Genomic DNA, 25,194 nt, shown 5'->3' with positions numbered 1-25,194 from the left:
CGGACCGCGCGCGCCAAGATGACAGCATCGTCCAATCAGCGCGCTGGGTGGAGTCAACCGACTCGTCCACGTGCGCCAATTCGTCGTCTGTCGTATGTAAATCATTCCGTTGCTATTAGTAACTGTTATGACGGATTGCGGAGGACAGCGAACATTATTATAGTCCTCAAAGCATATGGTTTGACGGTGTCAGTGGTTATATATAAACCGGATTTTAGTCGGAGGTTGTCACATTTTGTCGAAATTGCGTCGCCTCAACCACGCGACTTGTGGCAAAGATTTTCGGATATTCGATTTGCGGGAGTTTACACGGCTTCGAAAAGAGACTTATTAACTCACAAGACACATAATAATTACATCCACTACTTCGTTACCCTATCACACTGGATACTTTAAGCATCATGCCTCGGTCTTTCCTGGTGAAGAGTAAGAAGTTTCTAAGTCACCACGAAGGTACCGGTGAAGATGGTCTCGGCAGCGCATTCACAGTGGTCACACCGAAAAACAGAGGTAAGAGACACGACTTTTTTTTCTTTCTTAATTCGAAAATCTAAACCTATATCTGAAGTAGTTTGATGCAGTATTCCGAATGGATATAAGCGTTATCTTTTTTCATCGATTTAAAAAAATAGGTTTTTCTTTGGCTCCCAAAGCCGCTACGTAACACGAGTCATCTCATACGGGGGGAAATAGTTCGCACGCATTTATCTAACTGTCCATCAATTCTTCGACTTAAAAACATATTCATTTTCGGTCGCCTCGAAAAAGCAACTTCTTGGCTAGCGATCAACGGGAGGCCAGCGCGTTGAATGAGACAAGAAAATAATCTTGGTATCTTGTTCATTGGGTTTCATTGTCACCGGATGAATGGCGAGTCTTTACGGACGTCAAGGGTCTGCTCTTCAAATTGTTGACTTAGGGGAGAGAGAGAGAGAGGAACAGGCGAAAAAAAAATCTGCAAAAGTATAATTTTTGGTGTGACACAATAATAGGCGAATCACGTATTGACACAAATACATCTAGAGATATAAGACCGCGAGGCCAGGGACAAAGATCAAGACTTCTCTTTATTCCAAAATCTGAATTTCAGGCAGACTCCATGAAAGTATATGTAAACTTCTCATGCCGACATTAAGAATACATATATCACATTATATGAAGTTAATGCTTCGATACATGGAAACGATTTCTAAATCTTATTGGGGAAGTAAATTCTCTAGCCGTCTGCTCTGGAAAAAGATGATTTAGCATTTTAGCGCAACAGACAGCTTCACGTTCGTCCAATTACCGGGATACTTTTCATAGATAGATAATTGGCGTAATCGTTGTAAATTGCAAAGCATCCACACGGCAATTTTCCTGTTCTGTGCCCGACACGTGCGCCAGGCAAACGCGATGCGCGCATCTATTCGCTCGTTATTTGTTTTAGAACCAGTCCTGTTTGCGTCCGCGTTCATAAGTCGCAGCAGAGAATGGTGAAGGGGGAAAGGGAAGTTATCCCGTTATAGTTACGCATTATTATACCGAACATGATAATAATCGCGAGAGCGCACGAATTAAAAATAATTGTATGTCCACAGCTGACGACAATTCAAAGTCGAAAATGGCGCTGGCTCGAAAAGAATGCTGGTGGTACTCGACGGCGAGCCGGCGCAAACGATCTAACTATTAAATACATCTGATAAATTCGTGATGAAACTTTAATGGATGTTGAACTAACCGACGTCGCTTTGTTTGGTGCCGATGCCAAGCGTGACAGGCATTCTTTATGTACATATATTCATCTATTCGATTCTTGATATATAAGTTCTTGTATTTTTGATAACACGTGCGACAAAAATCTAAAAATCTAAAAATTTGTTTTTAGAGTCCATGTGCAGCTTGAGACTTCCCTTTGCATTAAACGTTTTGTGTCAATGATACGTTATAATTTACGGTGACATTAATCAATGCAACCTACTTAAAGCTACTAAATAAAACAGATTCGAAACAATTTGTTAGGTTTTCGAAAATGAATCTAATTTCGGTGCGTACGAATTTGCATAATAGAAACATTATGTTCATATAATATACACATAGATAATCTGTTTTCAAACGGTTTTAACCTATTTTGAAATCCATAATCCAGTTTTAATGGTTCTCACAATCATCCAGTTTAGAATATAAAACGGTGACATTTTTGCGAACAGTCACGCGCGCTGAGTGTATGAATACCGCACCCGCTTGGAATTGACCGATCTTACAGATAAAATCTGTAACATTATGTCAAAATAGAGATCATCTCGTCAATATTATCTGCTATGTCATCTTTATCTCATCATCCGTCGTTCGCTAGTCCGTGGCTCGTGCTGACCCATCGGGGACATTAATTAGGGTCCAATTTGCCCGCTGGTCATCAACTAAACGCCAAATCGAACTCGGCGTTTGCCGAGATAGATCAGTCAAATTCGGTTCTGTGTACTGGTCAGTAGCAGAGTTTTATCGCGAACGATTTTCGAAGCGTCCGATTGTGATTTTATATCCCAGTCTCGCAAATGAGAAAAAAATGGCGTATCAAGATTTTGAGATAAATGAGCCTATTTTCATGTATCTCTCAGCAAAAAAAAAATCTAATGCGGGCAGTTTTTATCACTGAATCAACGATGAACTTGTATATGAGCAGAAAGGCTGATATAGTAATACGACTAAAATCCGTCTGATTTTTTCCCAGACCCAATGGTAGGTCTGGCCCGCACGTGGCCTACGTGAGACCTACGGGCCGGATTTGACTCGATTACTTCTAGCACACATATATATCGCAACAAAGCACAAAGACGTCGCCTGGGCCGGTGTCGCGAATGGCAGTTTGAAGCACGATGCGAAAATAAAGAAATCTATAGTTTAATTGAAAAATACGCATCGCCTTTCAAAACTACACGTGTCCCGCGCGAAACTGACAACATAGCTCGCATTCATATGTAGCCATAAAATTGTTATAACAAGACTGTTGTTTTTCTGATTAGTCAAAGGCGTTCGATACGTATTATAGCAACAATATATAGGGACAATATATCGACAGGCTCTCGCCCTCGCTGCGGTTGGGATACGGGTGAGATATGCGTTTCAATTGCACAATTATATTCCACCTTCACATTTGTATATATATATATATATATATAGAATACGTTTCCGTGGCGATCGGGAGGAGGTTTCGAAGCTAAGCGTGACGACTCGACCCGCACGGTAACGAATTCTCAACGACTCGCTTTCACCGGCGCGATATAAACACACAATACGCCTCGATTGTGCCTTGACGCACGAGAAATAATAGAGATTCGTTACTAAGCTATTGGAGTCGTTTTCTATAGTATTTACCGAGCGAAAATCGCCTCCATAATACCAGCTACAATTGTAATTGTCGTGATTTTGTTCGACTCGTCGAAACGTGTTTTATTTTTTGTTGAATGGTTGCTTCGAAAGAAATTGTATTCCGTATAAAAACCCTTCCGTGCAAGGAACGTAAAATCCCACAATAGTCGAAGGACTAAAAGGTTTATTTAAGAATACTAGAAATATTTCGGGTGGTTCCTACCAACGTTCTTCAGTCCAAAAAGAACCACCCGAAATATTTCTAATACTTCAATAAAGTTTCTAGTCTTCCAGCCATTGTGGGATTTTACTTTTATTGTTTCATCGTGGATATTAAGATCTAAAACCGATTCACCTTCCATATAAGGTTGCTATCTCCTAAAATCCCCCTATGACGTCATCATACTAGTAACCTCCAAGTAAAGCTAACTGCCTCGTTGATCATCAAAGTAGACTATCTATCATAAGTGCCCGGATCTTAGCCAGGTTTTCTAGAAAAATCTACAGACAAAATCATTATTTTACCAATTTGGTGGTGAAGTCGTAAGGGGAATAAATGAGGTAGCCATCTTCAAGGAACGGTCTAAGATTTAAGCTTACGAGATGGCAGTTTAATAGAAGCCGGTTGATAAATCTCGCTGCGTGGTCTAAATCGAGACGCTGACAAACGTTTGACAAATTCATGCCTTATGCTAGCAGTCCTGATTTGGTTCGCAATCAGTCAACTTATTAATCTAACGCGTTCCCGGGTGGACATTCCTCGCCGGTTTCCCAGGCAGTCGGCGATGGTTTTAATTGGCGCCAAACACGCCAAAAATTCATCGACTTCGAATTCAATTTTATACCGCGCACGATTAATGGATGGCGGCCAAAAATGGGAGAAATCGCGGAAAATAGATTAGACTTTATATAGCATCGCCCAGCGCGTGACATTGATTTAGATACCGCTGTCTTCAGCTGGAAAACCATGTTTCCAAGTTTTTTGAATTTTTCTTTATGCGCGTCGAGGCCCTGATCTAAGCAAATCTTTGGGATTGTTATTTCTATGCTCTCAGGACCTTTACATAGAGTCGTGGATATGGTCTCTATACAGGCCTCAGTACTTCACTGGGATCTACTGGCTGTGGTAGCAATGCTCCAAGCCATAAATCTAGAACAAACAGGACTTGTCGTCTCTACGCTGCCCCGGAGCAGCACACTGTGATCTGTGGTGTCAATGCTCCAAGCCCTAATCTGATATAAACAGGGCTTGTGGTGTCTCTACACTGCCCCAGCCCTTCGCTATCCCGCGGTTTCTATCCCCGACCCTGCAACGCCTGTGGCGGCGGTCTTCAAATCCGTCACCTAACGAGCCTGTGTTCTTTAAGTCGCGTTACGCCGAGTCTTATATTAATTCATAAGTTATTAAGGGCGAAACTGTAGGTGTCGAAACCGTGTCGCTTTTTTAAACAATCTACGACACTTTATTATTTATCACCCTTCATTTGCGCTCAAGTCGTTCGACGAACACGCAAACACAATTTACACATACTCAACCGTATCGCGTTTAACTCTCGTGCGCTCTCGTCTGCCGGTGCGATATTTGCTTCATTTTCCGATTCTGGCGAACCAATTTCGAGATTTCGAAATTGGTGCCGATTTATCGAATTTTCTCCGCGAGCGTCGTTGCGCGTTTGAAAGTGGCCGTGAACGCCAAGTATTTATACTCATACATTCACCAGCCGTCGGGTAGTAAATCAGTTTCGACGCGGTACTCGATGAAAAATTCATGAGTTTTCGCTGACACTCCGATATTGTTATTTTTTTTCTCGTAGAAATTCAAATATTGACAGAAACCAAAACCATATTTCGTGGTGACACGTCAAACGTATGCGCATATTATATACAATACATTGATATATTCACCAGAATTCAGCAGACTCGATCAAAACATGAAAATACTCTATACAAATATTGACAAAAAAGAGATTTAAAAAGCAAATTGTGTAAACGATAAAAACGAGATGCTTCAGACTCTCGATGCAGACTATCAGGCTCTATGACTATGAATATTCAGATCAATTTGATATATCAGACTATAGGTGATAAAGTAGTTCTTTAAATTTTTGTTTCGTGAGGCCCGCGCTCTTATGAGGCGCATTTCTCTCGATCTAGAATTCAATAACGAAATATATTTAGTTTTTGCAAGCAGGAACAAAAATATATATGTATATCATGTTTTTCTGTAATATTGAAGCCGACATCGACTCTAAAGATATCTATTCCGAAAATACTAGCCCGCGATCATAGTTTATAGAAAATGACTGCATCTGATTCCTAAATCATTGAAACTGCCAGAATCGCATACAATGGGATTATTGTAATGTTCAGGCATTAAATTACATGATTTCTATACGAGGGATGATTGTTAAAACATTCGCAATGACTAACACCTGCTCGCGCGATACTGAACGAAAATTATAGACCAGGCTTCGTCGTCAATGATGACCCTTCACAGCGACGTCTGCGCGAATTGTCATCTCTAATTGGAGTGCAAATATACGCGCGCTTTCGAGTCAAGCGCTATCATAGCGCAGGGTTCGAGTCCCAGATAATATCGAGCCGAGAGGAATCAGATCAGTTCTAAAGCTCGAATGACATATGATATCATAGGATAGGATATAGTGTGATTTTTGTCAATATAGATTTTTCGATAATATTCATCAATGGTTTTTTTTTCGCAGACATATTATATATATATATGAATGACATGATTATGGTATTCGTTAACGGGCCGGAGCTTAACGTGAAATACGTGTAGACCATCCAAAATGCCACCAGCATTATGAATAAACACACATTTCCATTATAGATTCGTAATCATATTCATAGGAAAAGCCAGTCACGCAATTAATTCGAACCGTATGGTAAAAACCTTAAAACTATACCGGGCGTTTTCAATAAAAAAAGGCTTTGATGCTATTGTAAGTGCGCGCCTAAAGCCGAATATTGTGCGACAACTTTCAATACGAAGCCGAACGCCATCAAAATAAATCACCACTCGTCACAGATGGAAACATTGTTTTGCAAAAGCGACTTCCACGTTTTATGAGATTTAATTAAACCAATTGCGCGTATGTTATCAATACGCCGACTCTAATTTGCATTGCGCATTATTCAACAACGTGTTCAATGTGTATCAATATATGTATTCATAGGGTCCCAGCTGCCCGGTATACGCGCCGTTCTCCGCACCGGCGACAGGTGTCGCGACAGTTAAAACCTTACTAAAATCACAGAAGCCGATAATTACGCGCAAATATTAATGAAACCCCGGCCGTATAATTTTTCGCCGCCGTCATAATACTCGATGAATAATAAAATGTAGGCCTATAACATGTTGAAATATTTTCATGAAATTATTCATGAATTTGTTCTAGTACTGTGTTGTCGTATAACGTTACGTGTGCCGGTTAAAGGCCGCACACGCGCGCACATGTCGCGTATGAAAGAGCGCGCATTAAAACATGAAATCATATATACGTAATGTGCAAATTAATTCAGTCAAATCAAAAAAAAAGTAATTACCTTCTAGATATTCAGAACAATTTAAACATAGAATTGCCGTTTATCTATTGAAATATTACCCTCCCAATTACGCAATTGCAAATTAGTCAATCCTGATTTTATCCCGATGCATTTTTATCGTATAAATAAACGCCGTTGGAAACCGAGCGCGGAATTTGTCATACGCCGGGTTAAACGCATTATTACCACGGCAGACGACATCAAAGTGAACGACTAACAGTACAACGAAACGGCGAGTAAATCTAACCCTGATTGGCCGTCCCGGCGCTGTTCTGAAATTTCGTCCTCGGAGAACGCGTCGGAATCTGACTCATTCGTCGGGGAATAAGAGGGATACACAGATTTTATTCGATACTACGTATGCGACGTAGATCTTAGCACTTTATTTGTAAACGGCGGTCGCCGCGTAATTTTATTGAGCCCTTGGCTATTTATGAGCAATATAAATCGTAATAGAAAAAAATGCAATCGTCCTTACGCGGCCTATGATGTCGTATATCTTATCGTTTATATCTCTTGTACATTGTAGAAGTTGTCGAAGGTCTCGTGGAGCCAGGAAGCAGCCCTATTACTGCCAGTACGGCCAGCCCGCAACAGTCACCCTTGTTACTCAGCTCCCCCTATCGGCTGCCGCCGATTTACGAGAGTCACCTACACTTAAAACCGTATTTTCCATTCTATCCGCCGTGGAATCCTGAAGATCTTCCAGCGTACAACGCATTCGGTCCTCTTCCAGCTCATACAGGTAAGATACACATTTTCTTCACGAAACGTAAAATCGATTCAAGATTGAATAGAGAAATGAACTCAAAATATGAAATGTCAACAATAATAAAATATGAAATGTCAACAATAATAAGCCACTTAAAACCCGTGGCTTCGAATATTTGGGAATTGTGTTGAAGCTTGAAGGCGATTCCGATTCTCAAAAATTGAAATAGATGACTAATCTTATCGTGTATTCTTCCACTTCAGGCGAGCATTTGAAACTGTTCATGAAACACAACGAACACAAATTCGGCTATCCCGATATATACCGGTCACCATTCGCTACGACAGACTTCCACACGGTGATGAAGAACCTATCTACTCAACTGGAAAACCCTTTTCTCTGGCACCGTAACGCCCTGCTCAAACACGAAGCTGTGAACGCTAAACTAAGACCGCCGGTCAGCATTCCGCCATCCGGCATGACGCCGTACGAAACGAAGATGCCACCGAGTCCGGCAGATCTGAAATCCGAACTGGAAGTCAGCGGAACCGGCAATTACGAATGCGTCAAATGTAACAAGATGTTCAGCACGCCACACGGCCTTGAAGTTCACGTGCGTCGGTCGCATAGCGGTAAACGGCCATTCGCCTGCGACATCTGTAACAAAACTTTCGGACACGCGGTGAGTTTGAGCCAGCACCGGGCCGTGCATAGTCAAGAGAAGAGTTTCCAGTGCAAGCAATGCGGAAAGACGTTCAAGCGATCGTCGACGCTGTCGACGCATCTTCTGATTCACAGCGATACTAGACCCTACCCGTGCCAATACTGCGGCAAAAGATTCCACCAGAAGTCAGACATGAAAAAACATACGTACATACACACAGGTAGGTCGAATTATCTGAATTTTGAATTGTTCACACTTTTCAGGGATCTGATAACAACGAGACAAAATAAGAAGTTCTTAAAACTTAGTAACAGAGATATCCGACCATTTTGATTTCAACGACGCGACAAAAAATGTCTCATCAATCAAAACAGCCACAGCGAAATTCGTGCCGTTGACGGTATTTTCAGGCATATTTGAAAGTAATCTTTGAACCGGTGACAAACAAATCTAACAGTCTTAGAATAATGAATTGTATAATACGCACATTTTGGTTTTCGAGTTAGCGCTCGGCGTTTGTTTCCGGTGAACCCGGGGTCGATTCGGACCAATCGGCGTGCGCCGTATGCCCGCGATCGCAAAACGAAAATTCGCCGTCATGAAACGGCGATGATTGCCCGGACTATATCGGCCCGAAAAATCACGTACGAGGGACTCGGGCGAACGTGCCGCGTACTGGTTCGCTGTCGGGCGTCAGCAAAATACGAGCTTCCCGACACAGACGCAAACAATAAATACTAATTAACGTAGTTTTGTTTCGCGGTTTATGACTCCCCGGCGATTTCTAAACGCTGTTTTTACTCGACGATGATCAGCGTATATCGATGGCCATTCACGAACCGTCATTTTCCGCTCCTCGTGAGCAGACGATAAGTTTTTTGTTCGAGTTTTTCGAGCCGGTGGTATGGCCGCCCATTCGCGTGTGCGCGCCTTAAAGTACGCACATCTCATATTTAAGAGGACATTTTTGTTTCGATGGTAAAATCGATGGCTACCTCTCGAGGCTGTTATCGTGTACGATTATAATTAGTGGAGCCGCGCTGAAATTGGAACAAATCGCAGTTTGTCAGAAATCGTAATTGCGTTCACGGGGCGGATGAAGGGTGCTTCCCGCTTTGTTTTACGACGTGTAATTGACCACTTGATCGCCGATGACATGGCGCATAGTTTCGGTACTCGGTAATTAGCATACCACTAGTAGCATTATCTGATAAATCACACGGAAACCGCGCGGTTTAAATCGACTCGTTATGCACGTTTAGATCTATCTAATTTGTTTGAATATCAACAACTGATTGACTGTAATTTTTCGGCAATAAACCAAACTGTCTGTAGTGCGTCAACTGTTATATTTGCATAAACCTTCGAAACAATGTAGTCTATTTTGATTCTCCGTAATGAAAAAAATGTCAATATGAACGATGACGAATATTGACAGAAATTAACAAAAGCCATCTTCTATATATTTCAGTATCACTCCGTCTCCAGCTTAGTTCCTAACTCCGAAATTACGTGCAAAATTGGCCTCAAATCTTATCTCAAGCTTGGTTCACAGTTTCGTAGCCTAAACGGACCGATCCTTGTTGGCGTATTCTCAAAACTCCAAAAGTAAATCCGTCGTTGTTCCAACCGTTCCTGCTGCACCTGAAAACCGCAGAAACTCGAAAACAACTAAACAAGTAATTGCCTCTTGTATCTGATTGCGGGGTATCAATCAGGGAACTACGAGTGTTTCGTAAATATATTGACGGGTCAAGGTTATTCGGGTCTCGTACCGGCTACAAAATGTCAACCTCTCCGATGATGAGAATTCAAATCTAACGGTTAAAAATCTGTCTGTATCGATCTGTGTGCTCTATCAGGTGGTCGTGTCTGCGTATTTCAATTCTTGCCGAAAATGATATGTTTTTGGTCAATGTAACACAGATAAGGTGGCGCCTAGCATACGTTATGATGTTCTAGACGGTACCTTTTTTACAATTGCTCAAATCGCACGGACAATTGTCGCGACGCGTTTGCGTCCGTGACCAAACGGACTTTAGTCAGCGTCGAGAGACTATACCCGACAAAAAAAAAAAAACGGGGGCACGTAAGACAATATGGAAGAAAGAAAAAAGACTGGTTCGCTTTCGGGGTGCTGATTGTGAGACCGATAGCAAATGATTTATCGTTGAAAAACTTATGTAAAATCACGGACGCCCGAGACGTGAACACAAAACGTCGGGACATACTCAATTGTTATACGTTGATATTACAGAAACAGATTGTATGAAGGAGCTTGTTTTGTATTTTTTTTTAATCATTTCAATTCTACTCGAGAACGACAAAATCCATTTATTTGTTTCCCGTCTATTACATCTTCCATAGATTCCGGAATGAGAAAATCCGACCACAGAAATTTCCTATGACTCTAACAGGGAGTGTTAATGAATGTGCTGGTGTTGGTTATAAACAAGCCCAGATATAAAGACAATTTCTAAACTTGTATACAGCCCCTATTGGTAAATAATTCTAACATCGGACATATACGTGGCAAATGGCAAAATCTGGGTAGGCTATTGACGGCATTGATGAAACAGGACATTCGGGGACAAGTCGGCGGCACACCCTATCGATTTGAAACGACCTCAATAGGTTGGCTATATAAAACACAGAGCCTGCGATACGTTTTTAGCTATTACGATTACACTCCCTTTGTAAACTGAATGACAGAGCGAAAGGCGAGACACAGAACTGCGGTTTTTAATGTTTCGAATGATGCGGGACGAGAGTGAACCATGTTCGCGGGATGGTTAAATCGCACCCGAAATTGCGAAAACATTTGTCACGGCCTTGTAATCTAGTCACCAATTGACGAAATCATTCGAAGCCGGGCCTCTTCTGTTTCGACACGTAAAACCATATGGTCGAACGTGCCGGTCCGGGTGCTCGACGTTTTACGGGTCAGACAAGATAAATCATAAAAATCTTCTCCCAGCCAACATTGCCGGGTAATACACAATGAGAGATGGTCCGTGAACATCTGCCCGAAACTTATTAGCATTGGAAAACTGGGGATCATATTCACAATATCATCAGGCGTGTAGCTAAACATAAAAGCCGATGTCACAATGAAAGAAAAAATGAACTTATTAGATTGTTTCCAAAAGCCAGACTGCGCCCTGCAGTAGGCGAATCCCCGTAGTTTGGTGTTGAATGGAAGAGGAAAAAACGAAAAGTCATTATTCAACGGTTTAATTCCGTTCGAGAAGTTATTTGATCAAATAGTTAAATTCATTTAGGGAAAAAATCCTGTCAGGTTAAGAATAATTCTATATGAAAAGCTCGAATCTTTTTCTAAAGTTCGATGAAGCTGCTTTATACATTTTCTTCACCTTCTACTGGCAGTGCGCAGCTGGCGGGGTACCTAGCGAAAAAGTCATTACATCCCGACAGGAAGGTGTCCGCATATCGTGACTGAAAATCAGTCAAACGTGCCACTGAGCGCAAAATCGGCAACACCTTGACGCTAACTACCAAATAACGAAATCTCTTAATCAGGCGATATGGTGACGATACCGACTCCCTGACAAATAGGGCTTCGGCGCGTCTTGGCACGGCAGCGCGGTCCCCACGGAACGACACCGCCGGCGCGGTATAATCTAAAATGCTAACTCGCGTGAACGTGGCGCGTCGTGTAGATGTCGGCCTTAATGAGAATCAACACGAATTCGCTAAATTACATCATTGCGGTCTTAATATTCATATACTGATTTATCAATCAAAGTCGGTAGGTTATCAAGGGATGAATTAGCCCCTCATCGTCGGCGTTAATTGCCATGAATGTTGCATGGCAGACTGTAATCTGCAGCCATTAATGACGCGGCCATAAAACCGTTACGAACGGTCATTTTCTAGTTGTAATGACCGGACGGACACCTACTGAAGTGTAACTGACTGTATAGTGGACGGGTACTGTACTTTACTATATACGCGCCGACGCAATTATCATAGTAAGGATAGCTCCGAAAATTAGTAATTTAGTAATTGTATGTTGTCTAATTCGGGGTAACGAGCCAGGCCAGATGCGGATAGGGACATAACAGAAATCACCATCCGCCAGAAACAATACATTAGTCGAACATAAACATAAAAAGCTCTTTCGTCTTCGGTTGGAATGGGGAAGCAATCAACAAAACCGCGCCAGCTACCAGATTGATTGAATCTAAAACTGAAATCCTCACTCGAAACGGCAATCAGACAGCGATATTGTTGTCACTGGTCGTTTCAGCGGGACGATTGATCGGAAATCCCGGACGAGGATTTCAGGCAATTATTGCGCTCGTGATTCCGATCGAATTCCACCGTCAGACAATACGACTAGAGTATCCATTAACCCGCTGGGACAATCTGGTCATTGGTTTAATCAGGGTTACTTGAGGAAACGACCGGTTCGGAAAATAGTTCGAATCGGCAGACGATAGGTCCTTTATTACATGAGTTCGAATCCCAAAAATGTTACAGAATACGCACTCATTTTCAGCGCATATCTTAACTAAAATGGCCGCCTTCTTAGCCCCTTATGACATCACCAAATTGCCTGCCAGTTATTGGATCATGTCGGCCATGTTTTTCGGAAAAATTTTATAATCATATGAACATAACCATTAAGCAATTTGATATATGGGGATTTAGAGGTCAGCCATTTTTTATGGAATGTTTAACCCTTCGTTCATACTCCAGTGCCATCTCCCCGGCTTAATAAAGTCAATCGATCTTCGGCCCATTTCGGCGCATACACAAAGGTCGTCCGCACAAATCGCTATTCCCAGAAGTCTGGCGACCGAATTGGTTCTTTTACGGCGTTATATTTGATATCGCCATTAGTGTGAATTAGCGCTAAATCAGAAAACCTTCAATAAATTGCTCAACCGGTCCCGCAGATCATGCCCATCATCAGAATGGCAAATCCCGCTTAACGCAATTACTCGTCGGTCGCCCGTTGCTCAAATTCAATTTTACACATCAACTAAGCGAAATAATTAATGGACTCGAAAAGCTAATGGAAAAGCGAAACGATGATGCAGTTACGGCGTGTATTTTGGAGCAGTGATATTTAGACGACACGTCATATAGGACACATTTAATAGCGTCAAGTCTGTTGCGAATGAATTTGTTTTTCGGTTTCCAGAAATTATCGACTTTTTGCGACATTCGCGTGGAACGCATTCGTCAAGGGGTTGGTTACGTTAAAATGATCAACTCTAAAATCGCATGGTTTGATCGTAGTCTCTAAAAGGAATCGTTTTAGAGTCCATGGTTAGATTAATAACGAACTTATGGAATTAAGACTTTCAAACCATTTTTGTAAAACTGGCCTGAAGGCCTTTATACGTTTGCAATCATTTCTGTCCCCCAACCTATTCGAACGATCGTAAATCAGACGCAAAATTGGTAGTTATTTTAGAGTCGCTTTTGTTGATTTCGGTTGAGGCTGCGCGTTCCCTCGACTATAGAAAAATCGGTCGACATTCACGGCGTAATTGGGAACACTTCCCGTTAGAAACGAACGAATATATTTCAGACGATCCGCGTGTCGTGGCGACTATAGTCAAAGAAACTCGACTCGTCCATTCAAACGTCTGTACGCGCACAAACGATTTGAATAGACGAAATTTGAAAAAAGAATCCTCCTCCGAAAAACTAGATTCATAAAAATCAGCCACCATTCTCTATACAGAACTATTTATACAATTCTAATATTTCGACGAGCGACAATGGAAAATTTCGTCAGCGACTTGCGGTCTTTGATTTCACGTTCTAATTTATGTAATCTCAGCCGTGCTTGCCTTGTGCACTGATATACATGCACCTGCCAACGGTCAACACGACTACCTGTGGCAGCGCATCACCGCACAATAGGACCCTCCTATAGCAACCGCATGCGACTGACGCCTGGGTAAATTCTGATTTTTATCATTATATTTGACTACGCGACTGAAATACGGGGGCTTTGTGTTTGTTTCTGCGATTGTATTTCACTATGGCGCTGTCGAACAGAGATCGGTTGCGAGCGCGCCGCAGACAAAAAGCCCGTTCGCCGTAATCGAAGTTTGGGGGCTGGGTGATTTTGTTTGTTCACGGGCCCATCGTACAGGTGGCGAGCGGTAGCAAGAACTCGTAAACATGTTTTCGCCACCGCAGTTTAAACAATAAACCATTCATTCTGATGCGCTTGATACGAAAAAAATGGATCGATATAACGTGCGTATTTGAAAATAAAATTAGCAAAAAGGATTTGAAAGATTTAAAACGTCATGGCCTCGATCTGCAGTTGTTTTTGTATGCCACATACGATTTTTATGCCGCATACATCCGTATTTCATGCCGCATAGCGTCAGCATAGATGGCATATCACCTATCATATAGAAAAGTGAGCTTGATTTTACAAATTTGAATAGAGGCTACGATGAAAATAACCGCCATCGTTTGCCAATCTGTTCGAGCTTTGAGAAATTTTCAAACGACTTAAACGCCCAATGCGTTAGATGTAAAAAATAGAATTTTACGAACGAGAAAATCTCTACGATTCGAAATTTGAAATAACCGCCGTCTCGGATACATTCCGGTATAACCTGGTGCCTCAAATCGTGCAGGTGCTCGAAGTAAAAAAAAAATGTTCGTCTCGAGACGGTGCATACCGCGCGCGATGAGATTGCCACGAAATTGGCAATCTGCCTCGTGGGCTGTTCAGATAAAGCGGAAAAGGTGATTAACCGTGACAATGATGAGCATCTTAGTCGTATCGCACTTGACACCGAGCATTCGACCCTTAATTAAACACATAAATATAGCGCCGAAACGCCAGAAGTGACTTTAACAACGGATTAAGCATCGTCGACAACTCCGTACACCAGAGCAAATAGTTTCTATTTTTGTTTCTGCCTTTTTTCGCAGTCGCAGATAACTTTCTTCAACCGTCGTTCAGCAACGATCTAGAGAGTAACATGTTGTTTTTTTTTCTCGTATATACTCGTCTCGGCGATGCGCTCGTGCGCAGTGTTGGTATTTTCGTGACGGGTTTTTTTTTCATCGTTCCTACTCGGTTATAGTTCTCACAAAGGGCACAATCAGAGTTGCTTGCATGCGAGGCGAAATCTGACGAAATCCATTTGGAAGCCCCAGCGGTTCGCGAGTCTCGCTGTCTCCTCTTTCTTTATTACGCCCGTTCATCTAATTGACGCCGACCTACAGGGACGGTTCGGGAACAGTGACGGTTCCCTGCAAGTCGGGATTCATCACACTCTGGCTTCGTCTTCGGTCCTTGGAGAAATCGCGTCTCCGGTACGACTTAATCACTTACTCATACAAGCAGTAATTGAATTGGATTAAATTTTTCTGCTGCGTCGCGGAAACGCTCGGAATTCCTAACGAATGAATGATCTTACATATAGAATCGTCATCGAACGGCAAACCGACGGCGTTTCCTTCAGAAATATTTCATATTCGTTTTCTATCAACATCGAGTGAGTTCGATTTGAAATAGCATTTCATGTGTAAAATGTGTAAGTCACTGGTTAACATAAAACGAACAATTGATCTCGCCTATGTCTGGAAGATGGATCGCTACACCAATGGACATTGAACAACGATAAGTCAAATTTCCAATGATTAAACTTGAAAATCAGTTCTGGTTTTTATTTCTAAACATTCAAGCAGCTCACGAGTCGAATCTTCAATACATGTGACTGTAAAGCTGGGTTACTGGTCGCTACTGATATTACGCAATCTTATTGCTAGCGGGCTGTTAGGGAGCTTTCACTGTATATACGGTTGCAAACGCTTTCGACGACACGCTATTGTGACCGATACCATCGTGGGACTGAATAAATCAGAGCAACACTGAACGCCTGGCCGAACAAACGCAACCACAATCATCCATTTGCGAATATTACATGAAATATTTAGCAATGCTGGAACTACATGAAGCAAATTACAGCCAAACTGCATGCATTATTAATACGCGGCAATTAGTCAGACCTCGCCGGCTAAAAACATCCGTGATTTACCCTAAGCGCGCGCGATGAAAAAAAGTCCTCAAGCGTGGTGAAAAAAAAAACAACTTACATTCAAACATGCCAGAGCGCAGAGACTGCTTCTGAAGTAGAAAAATATGGAGAACATTGAAAACCCGTGAAATCAATGATTCTTAAATATCTTATACTGAGGCTATTCAGGGTACAGTACATTTAAATGGTGTAAACCTAACTCAGACGACGTACGGAAACAGGGAATCACAGAAACACGGAATCAAACATGTTCGATCTAGTTTTCCTTAACCATGCTACCCAATTCCGTGTTTTCCTGCGTCACGTGCGTTGGGCTTATAAAGTATATCATCCGCACTTTACGCATCATAGTTCGAATCATAAATTAGACATCGTGAGTATACGATTGGCTGATTTCACTTTATCAAACGAGTCAAACTGACAAATTTGGGTTCATCATTATTATGATGTATAAACAGATTCTATCGCAGCTGTATGCATATAATTTGACATGTTCCGCTTCAAATTTGCAAACAGATATGTAGGTAGAAAGACAGGTGCTTCTTTAAATTACCAGCGCTTGTTTTCCGATGTCTATCGATGTATTTCTACATAACTTCAGGACGTAGTGTAATAGCCGATAATGTATCATATTACTTGAGCTATCGTGTACACGTCATGCGACGATCGATATCTGGGATCATCGTTTTTTTGTGATGGAGAGAGGTTCTGAATATTGAAGGGCCATGAAGCCACCTGACGTCGCGTTTAGTAAAAATGTTTCAAACACGTAGATCAATGGTGGTCGACGCGCGAAAATCACCGTTTTTTAAGAGATCGAGATTCTATTGAAGGGTCATACAAATCACCTGGCATCGTTTGCTTTAAACGTATAAATATATATTGAAAATCTCTGAAAAAAAATCATAAAACAAGTTTTCAGGCCACGTTGGGTGTGAAGTATATATTATTATGATAATGATGATGATAACAATATGATCCATAATCATAATAATGTAATCATTTTTACATAATTGGAAGGCGCGGTTTGGAAAAAATTGAAATTCATAATAATCAAACAATGATTTCTCACTAAAAGACTTCGCTCGGTACTTCGTGATCGGGTCCCTGTCAGGATGATTCATGATTTATGTTCGAACTAACTCCGACTAGTTTCAGCTGTGGCGAATATAAGAATCTCGTGATTGTTCAATATTAACGGAACTTTTTGCTTATGTCTTTTTAGGAGAAAAGCCGCATAAATGTATCCAATGCGGGAAAGCGTTTAGTCAATCATCGAACCTCATCACTCACAGTCGTAAACACACCGGCTTCAAACCGTTCGCTTGTCAACAGTGCGGCCGCGCCTTCCAGAGAAAGGTCGACCTTCGACGCCACGTGGAAACGCAACACGCCGTCGAGGAACCCGTGCCCGTGCAGCAACAAGGCGCGCCGACTGTACTGAGCGCTCAGTCGATGTCGGTACCACCCTCGATACGTATACCGACGTCACCGGTCGGCCTGACCGTGCCGACGTCCATGCGGTCACCGTTGACCTCGCCGGCGTCGAGTCTGATGAACTCTTCCCCGCTGAGCATACCGCTGCCCATGCACCGTCAACATTCGCCTCCTATGTATCACTTTAGTCACAGTGACGTCACGTCACGATGCGCATCACGTGATCTATCCCCGGAACCGATGTTGTTGCGAGACGCGGATATGTCGCCGCCCTCGCGCCCGGCTAGCGCCCAATCGGTAACGATCGAAGTCGACTAAGCGTATAAAACTTTGAATCAGGTGTATTTGTTGAAATGTTTGATTTTTAACGGCGGTTGACCCCGCGGCTGCTGGTGACATTATTTTGCGGAGAAAACAATAACAACATCTGAACGACGGGTGAAAGCTATACGTAAACGCGTGGGATCAAAAACAATGTGCCAAACGGCTGACGGCGACCACTGGTCCGCGGTTTACTGATTATCAGCTGCGCGTAGTGATGCAGAAAACAATAGTTGAGCCAACGATTTTAATGATTAATTCGCAGGTGTTCGAAAATTCAAGCTTCGGACTGGTGAATCCACGTACACAAATCTTCTCATTCACTCGAAAAACATCAAACCCGGCTTCGACGTTGAGATATATTTGAATGAAATTCGATCGGAAATTCGTCGAACGCCGCACTATTGCGTTCATCGTACGTACTTCAAAATTCCATTTGTGTTCAAACATTATTCATTCATTCTTATATAATATGATCGAATTGACAAAAAGCTACGAATATCTCTTCTTATTATTATATCGTAATTTCTGCATTTCAAAATGTTGTTTTCGAGTTTTTACGTATAATGTGTATGTATATAAACCCCGGTTATTAGCCGACACTCTTCTATTTGTACATTTGAACATCAGACTTTCGTGCACAACGGAACGAACATATATTGAATTTACTCGCGCTTTCATCAAATTAAGAATGTTAAAGTACACAGTAAAATATTATGTATATATCATAAAAACAAATTGTACATATTATATATATATATATATATATATATATCATAGAGAATCCCACTGCCAATATATGAAATGTGCTCAATCTTATTATCATTTTCTATTATCATTCTTACGAAAAACTAGCCTGTATCTTTTTTCCAATCATTTATTTCATTTACGAAAAACCGGACAGTTCGTTTCGATGTAATAATTTAGACCAAAAAAAAAACATCTTAGATATCATACACATTTTTGCATTTGCCTTGCAATATGCCAGTCGTGGCGACTATTGTAAATACGGATCTTTGTATAATGTGCTACCTATATTATCAATTCATATTTTGAAATTTTCTAGCATTGAAATAATCGAAAATACTTGTACACTTCAATATCATTCAGTCGGGTTAAATGCATTTAGAATTTCCATGCTTACTTTACTTAGAATAAGAGTTTTTTTCGATTCATACCGTCTTGTATTTAACTGTGTTTAAGTGAGCATTTTTCAAGACCGTTATAGGCCTATATTTTAGATTTATCATAAAGTTTGAATGATTCGGATTTAGCTGCATTTTACGATGTCGCAAGGAACAACAGCTAAAGAGTAGAAGGTTGAAAATGAAATGACATTTATAAATATTCTAATAAGCATACGAATGATTGTTGGTTAGAGCTGAAAGAAGATCGAACGATTTTCTCATTTTCTCATTTTCATTGCATTAAATATTCGTTGCATTTAATTGATACTTATAAATATATAGATATATATTATAAACATAAACGAAAATCATTATATTTTCTCCTGAAGAAACGCAGGTGCAATATGAATCTATGAAGTAATCGTGTTTAGCAAGTTGGGAATAAAAAAATTATTGAAATTAACGAAAAGCAAACGTTTCGTGAATTCACTTTTTTCTAGTCTTTCTCGAATAAAGGATGATTTTTTCGTATGAATATTTGTGGATCGAATATAGATCAATACACATAGAGTCGGCTGTACAACTTGACATCCCTTAGTCGAAACAGGTAGAGTTTCACCTGGCTTATGAAAGGGCACATATTTCGCAGGTTTTCCAATTTATCGACGAAAATTCGCACCTGTTTCGTCGAGCATAACACCTCTACTTGAAATCCAGCTGCTCGAAGATAGAAACACCGATAGAGATGACAAGAGGCAAAATAATCGACAATAAAACGTGTTCTCGTTGAGACACGTCGACAGGTTGGTACGAATGAAATACCGCCGATGAAATGTTTTTTGAGTAGGCCTCAACGCGCAGCTTAGAGCGGCTTTCTGCTTTGGAAAGATGGCGGTTTCTGGGGATACAATAACGAATTAAGTATGCTGGTACGACGCGACTAGGAGATGGTGGTGGGCAAAATGGCCATAGATACGTATATGGCGGTACCAAGCAATGCACCTGTAATACATCAACATTGTACGGCTTTTGTGGTTGTACACCTGACAAACCCCTATATTCACAAAAGGTGCTTCAAAAATTGTCTATGATTGTTCGCGCAAACGTTTTTAATTTTAAAAAACCAACCACCATCTATCAAGATCGCTCGCTGCGAGGCTGCGCAAACAGTTCGTTCAAACAATAATCATTGAGGCCAGTAATTATCATCACCATTTTCAAATAGTAAATATGAAGAGACGTTTTTTATGTGGGTCCTTCTGGTTAAATATATACATAATTTCAACTCATTGTTCTCGATAAATCTGTTTCCTTTCGCGAACGCGCTCAAAGAACCGCAGTGAACGGCAAATAGTACAACATTATATTTGTACACATTATAACAAGGATAATTTAGATTTGCTCGGTCTAAGGTATATACATCATCGCAGCGAGAGATATGACTGATGCACAGGGAGGAGACGGTTTAGTTTATTACAGTGTCATCTTTGCAAGTAAAGCCAGCCTACTATAATGCTTACAAGACACAAAACATCACGTTACATATTTATGGCATGTTACCTTTCCGTCGTAAGGACGCCCTGACGACGTAGATACAAAAATATTCAATAATTCAATGATTTGTTAGAATACGTAAGACTTATTGCCTCGATATCTGAACATTTAGTGCACCTTCAACTTTGATACATACGTAGGACTGTATAGAAGTATGAAAGTATATACTACAGTCACTGTCACTTGATCACATGCATATTGGAATACCAAGTACATCTTAATATTTCTAACTTATTACATATATTTCCTATGATTTCATCGATGGTTTTCTACGCGACGGACTCCGCAATCGGTTCGCTTAGAAGTCACGACAGAGCGCTGATAAAACGCGCTCGCGAGGACGAACATTATCGAGTTATTGGCCGCGTGTCGAGCTGACGATGATTAGATTATCATTAGCTTGTGATCTCTTCAATTGTCAACGAAGCCATTTGCTAGAAAGGTTCATCTCCCTCGCTCTCAACCGATTTATGATTGTGTTATTATTGAATTGCTTCACGAGAGACTCATCCGTTAATAGCAACATCCTGACAGATGTGGTTAATCGGCTTCATATATCTGATTGATCCTAGTCTACTGGTGGACAGGGAAGCTCCGAGTCGCCATAGTGCACTGGTGTACCGGGCTGCTCCGAGTACGGTGTCTGGTGCCCGGGGTAATCCGAGCTGCTACGGTGTCTGATGCCCCGGGGTGTTCCGAGGTGCTACGGTGTACTGGTGCACCGGGTTGCTCCGAGCCGCCGCAGTGTACTGGGGTACCGGAGTGCTCCGAGCCTATACGGCGTACTGCTGTGATGGGTGGCTCCGAGCCAGCCACCACGGTGCGCTACTGTATACGGCAATTGCATTGTTATCCTTGTTGTTGTTGCTGTCGTAAGATAGATATGATAAATTATTCAGATTTATTGAGGTAGAAGTGTGTCGATTGCCCGAACGCAAACAGTAAGGCGGCATAGTACGACGAATCTGATAAATCCCGCAGGCTTTGTCCAATACACTCGCCGCCCGTTTAAATATGCAGGAGATTTTATGAATCTGTTAAAAGAGACGGATTAAGCGGATTCCAAAAGTTTATTCAGTTTTCATCAATAACGCCAAGCTGATGCTGCCTTTGCAACTGCACCGTATTGTACGTGAAAGGTACTTGTGTCTAATCAGTGAGGGATTTACTGTCTGAAAAGACTTGAGAACGGGGGGAGGGTCCCCTGTTTTATTTCATTTTAATCTCATGAAAATCCCTCTTGACATAGTGTGCAACAATCTGCTTAGAATAGATACAATCCGATGCCCGAAAGCTTTGAAATGTACAGTGATCATATTTTGAGAGACTGTGTTTTTCTCTTATTTCCGCCCTTTGAAATTCCCCTGAAATTACTGGAATAAAATGATCGATTTTATTTTCCTTTTAAACTAATTACCATGAAAATAATAATGATGAAATGATAATGATAATAAATAAATTTCGTTATCAATTGAAGATTACGAAAGCCCATGATAAGAGATTGATGATGGGGTCTGAACACAACCATAAACGCTGTACAGCCACTATTGACGTTCTGGCCCCGTGAAAAAAGATTTACATATAGCATAAGAATCATAGTTTTTTCACTAAGATTCTATGAAGCTAATTCGATTGTGCACAACAAATACTGACGTCACAAAAATGCTCGTCGACATTATAGGCCCTCGCGAGTATTTCGTAGATATTTTTAAAAAAGGAAAATACATGTGTTCGGACATATCATTAGAGCGAAGGGCATTCTGCAGGGCTCGGTTTTATAGGCCGGAATCATCTTTAACCCGGGGGCTAACTCAAATGAAAATGAATTGAGTTAACCCCCAGGTAAAAGTTAATACCTGCCTTTAAAACCAGCCCAGGGCTCTACAGAAGGCAGGAGGTCGAGAAGCCGCCCGCGACGAATGTGGTTGGACGACATTAATGAGTGGAATGAGCCTTGGTCCACTACTTCGGCTAACAGAGGACCGTTCTGAGTGGAGGAAAACTGCGCGGAGGACTGTGTTGCGTCAACGGTCTCGCAGCTAAGACGCGTCATGATGATGATGAATTTCATTACGATTGACGAATAGTAAGCCTAATATTCTCAAAACAAAAACATATATAATCATATGAACATTATAGAAATTCCTCGAGTCACTTTTCTCGTCGATATTTCGCTAAGTTCGCGTGTTAATGTCATTAATCAACGATCGCGCTTATAAATCACTCCGCCAGAATCCGCAGTCGATCGTAATTCGCCGCGTCGCAGACGACATTGAAAAACACGCCGCATCAGAGAACGAAATTATTACAGTCAATCTTCGCGCATTCACTGCGAGGTTTTCAATGATTGCGACGCAGCGACAGCAAACCAGAGATTTATGTAAACTCCAACAAAAAGCCTGACGTCCGACATTGATTAAATCTAGGAAGTAATGGTGTTTTTATGAGCGGGTAACTTGGCCCGGTCGTATCGGCGTTCGTTGCTGATGTATTACCGAAGTAACGTTGAATGCATATTCCTTCGCTCGAGTCTATTGATAACAATTAAGATTTTCTACGGGAATTGTGTCGACTCCCTCGGCGAACGGCAGTTCTGAATGAGGGCCCGTTCGCTTGGGAATTGGTTAATAATGCGAAAACTGATTAGGTGATCGGTCTTAAGTCGTATCCCTGGGGAACACCCCAGTTCGGCCGTCGTCATCGCGAGTAATTTGTGATATCGGTGAATTGGAGACAAGTTCGAATTTTATTACAAATATATTTCAAATTTCTGCCTCAGTGTCGACATTAATGATTGTTTAATTCAATTTCGACAAATGAACTGCGTGTTACAGTCGAGATTACATATCCAGGGACCGCTGCTGCACAACGCATTACGCGGTTACAAGGCTCTAATTCAATTCCTTCATTTCGCATTGGTTTGAAACCATCAATGGTTGAAATTTCACAAAATATAGGAAACATTTTGTCCACCCCTCTAAACCAACTGTACCCTCCTCGGGACATGCATGCTATGCCCTTGTACTGTACCAATCTCCATTGGCTGTTTAAAGCCACCTCGGGGTATGCATGTTACCCTATTATTGCACATTCACCATTTCTACCGAAGGACTAACTTTGAAATACTGGTTCTTACATATAGAATTCTCAATTTATCATTCTTTTTAGAGTTTACGTCGAAATCGTCATCTAGAATGTGCTCTAGGGACATGGTTATTCAAAAAGGTTTTATGATAAGTCACTTTTTGAAATAAATTCTGTCAAAAGCTTTTAAATTCTTCTAAAAGCGCTTTTGAACAATAAATCATCACTATTATCATTATGATTATTTTTATTATTCGGGAGTTCGGTGGTTTCTGTTCCCTCCTACTGATTGACACGACAAATGAAAGACACACTCGGTCACTGCAACTCAAAACTGAGAGCCATATTGAAAGCTAATAAAAAACCATTTATGAAATTCATAGTGACACGAAACGCATATGTTACATGGTATTGATGACTCGTTTCCCTCTAATAGTTCTATTTGTCTGTACAACAAACTCATTTGTAATTTAATAGCAATGAATAAAGTTTAACTTTATGTGAGACCTGCGGTTTGAATTCATCAATCGCGTACTAACCACAATGAACGTTATGCGATTCAAAATAGATTTTTTCTTTACTGAATGCTTTACCGACTAATTAGACGAATCAGTTTTTATCTGTTTGAAGTTAAACTCGCTGTCAATAACCGTTACCATATGTCACCGTAAGTGCCAAACATGCGAAACCACGAGTATTCTCTCAAGAGAATCTGGACCCAGTTGAGACTATTCCCGCAACCTGGATACATTTAGTTAAATCGAGTGTTGTCGAATGGGGGAAAGTATAACATTTCAAATGCAATATTTGTCTAAAGTATATAGCAGTAAAAAGCGCAAAAGCAAATTAAAACGATGGTCGTGTGGGAGTGTTGATCTTACCGCAAGAACTGTTGACGTATTTTACAACACAAAAACCGGTGACGTATTATGATCAGAAATATTGACAGCAAATATGGGAAGCAAAATGATAAGGGATAGGGTTCGATTCTGCGTCCATTTTCTACACCACATGCAAAACATGCAATAGATTTTCAGATTTGAATTCCGAAATGATTTCAGTTTCTACCTCTACTTCGCCGTACATCGCCATTAACAGCGTGGGCCCTAATTAATTAAGTCAGTCAGGTATATCTGCACGACGCGTAGCACCTCTGACATTTAATTTTCGAATCCGCTCATCTAACGGGCTAATCCCCGACATTCGGGGGCCAATAAATTCTAATTTGGCAACAAGCGACGAATATCTTATATGACAATTGATCCGAAAAAGATGTCGACTGGGCGGCGTTTTTATCACTTTTTCTTCGTCCGTATGCGCGTCTTGTCCGAC

General features: G+C 41.2%; 1 protein-coding gene across 1 annotated transcript; it reads left to right on the top strand.

Moving 5' to 3' along the window:
* Positions 1 to 401: 401 nt before the first annotated feature.
* Positions 402 to 18,094, top strand: LOC141908493 (uncharacterized). Its single transcript, XM_074798578.1, has 4 exons — positions 402 to 510; positions 7,445 to 7,660; positions 7,891 to 8,511; positions 17,565 to 18,094. The coding sequence occupies exons 1-4, from the start codon at positions 402 to 404 to the stop codon at positions 18,092 to 18,094; spliced, it is 1,476 nt and encodes a 491-aa protein (XP_074654679.1).
* The last annotated feature ends 7,100 nt before the right edge of the window (positions 18,095 to 25,194 follow it).

This window comes from Tubulanus polymorphus, chromosome 7 (assembly GCF_964204645.1).
Source record: "Tubulanus polymorphus chromosome 7, tnTubPoly1.2, whole genome shotgun sequence".
Lineage (NCBI taxonomy): Eukaryota > Metazoa > Nemertea > Palaeonemertea > Tubulaniformes > Tubulanidae > Tubulanus > Tubulanus polymorphus.
The sequence above is the reverse complement of the archived record's forward strand: the minus strand, read 5'-3'. Positions and strand labels throughout refer to the sequence as shown.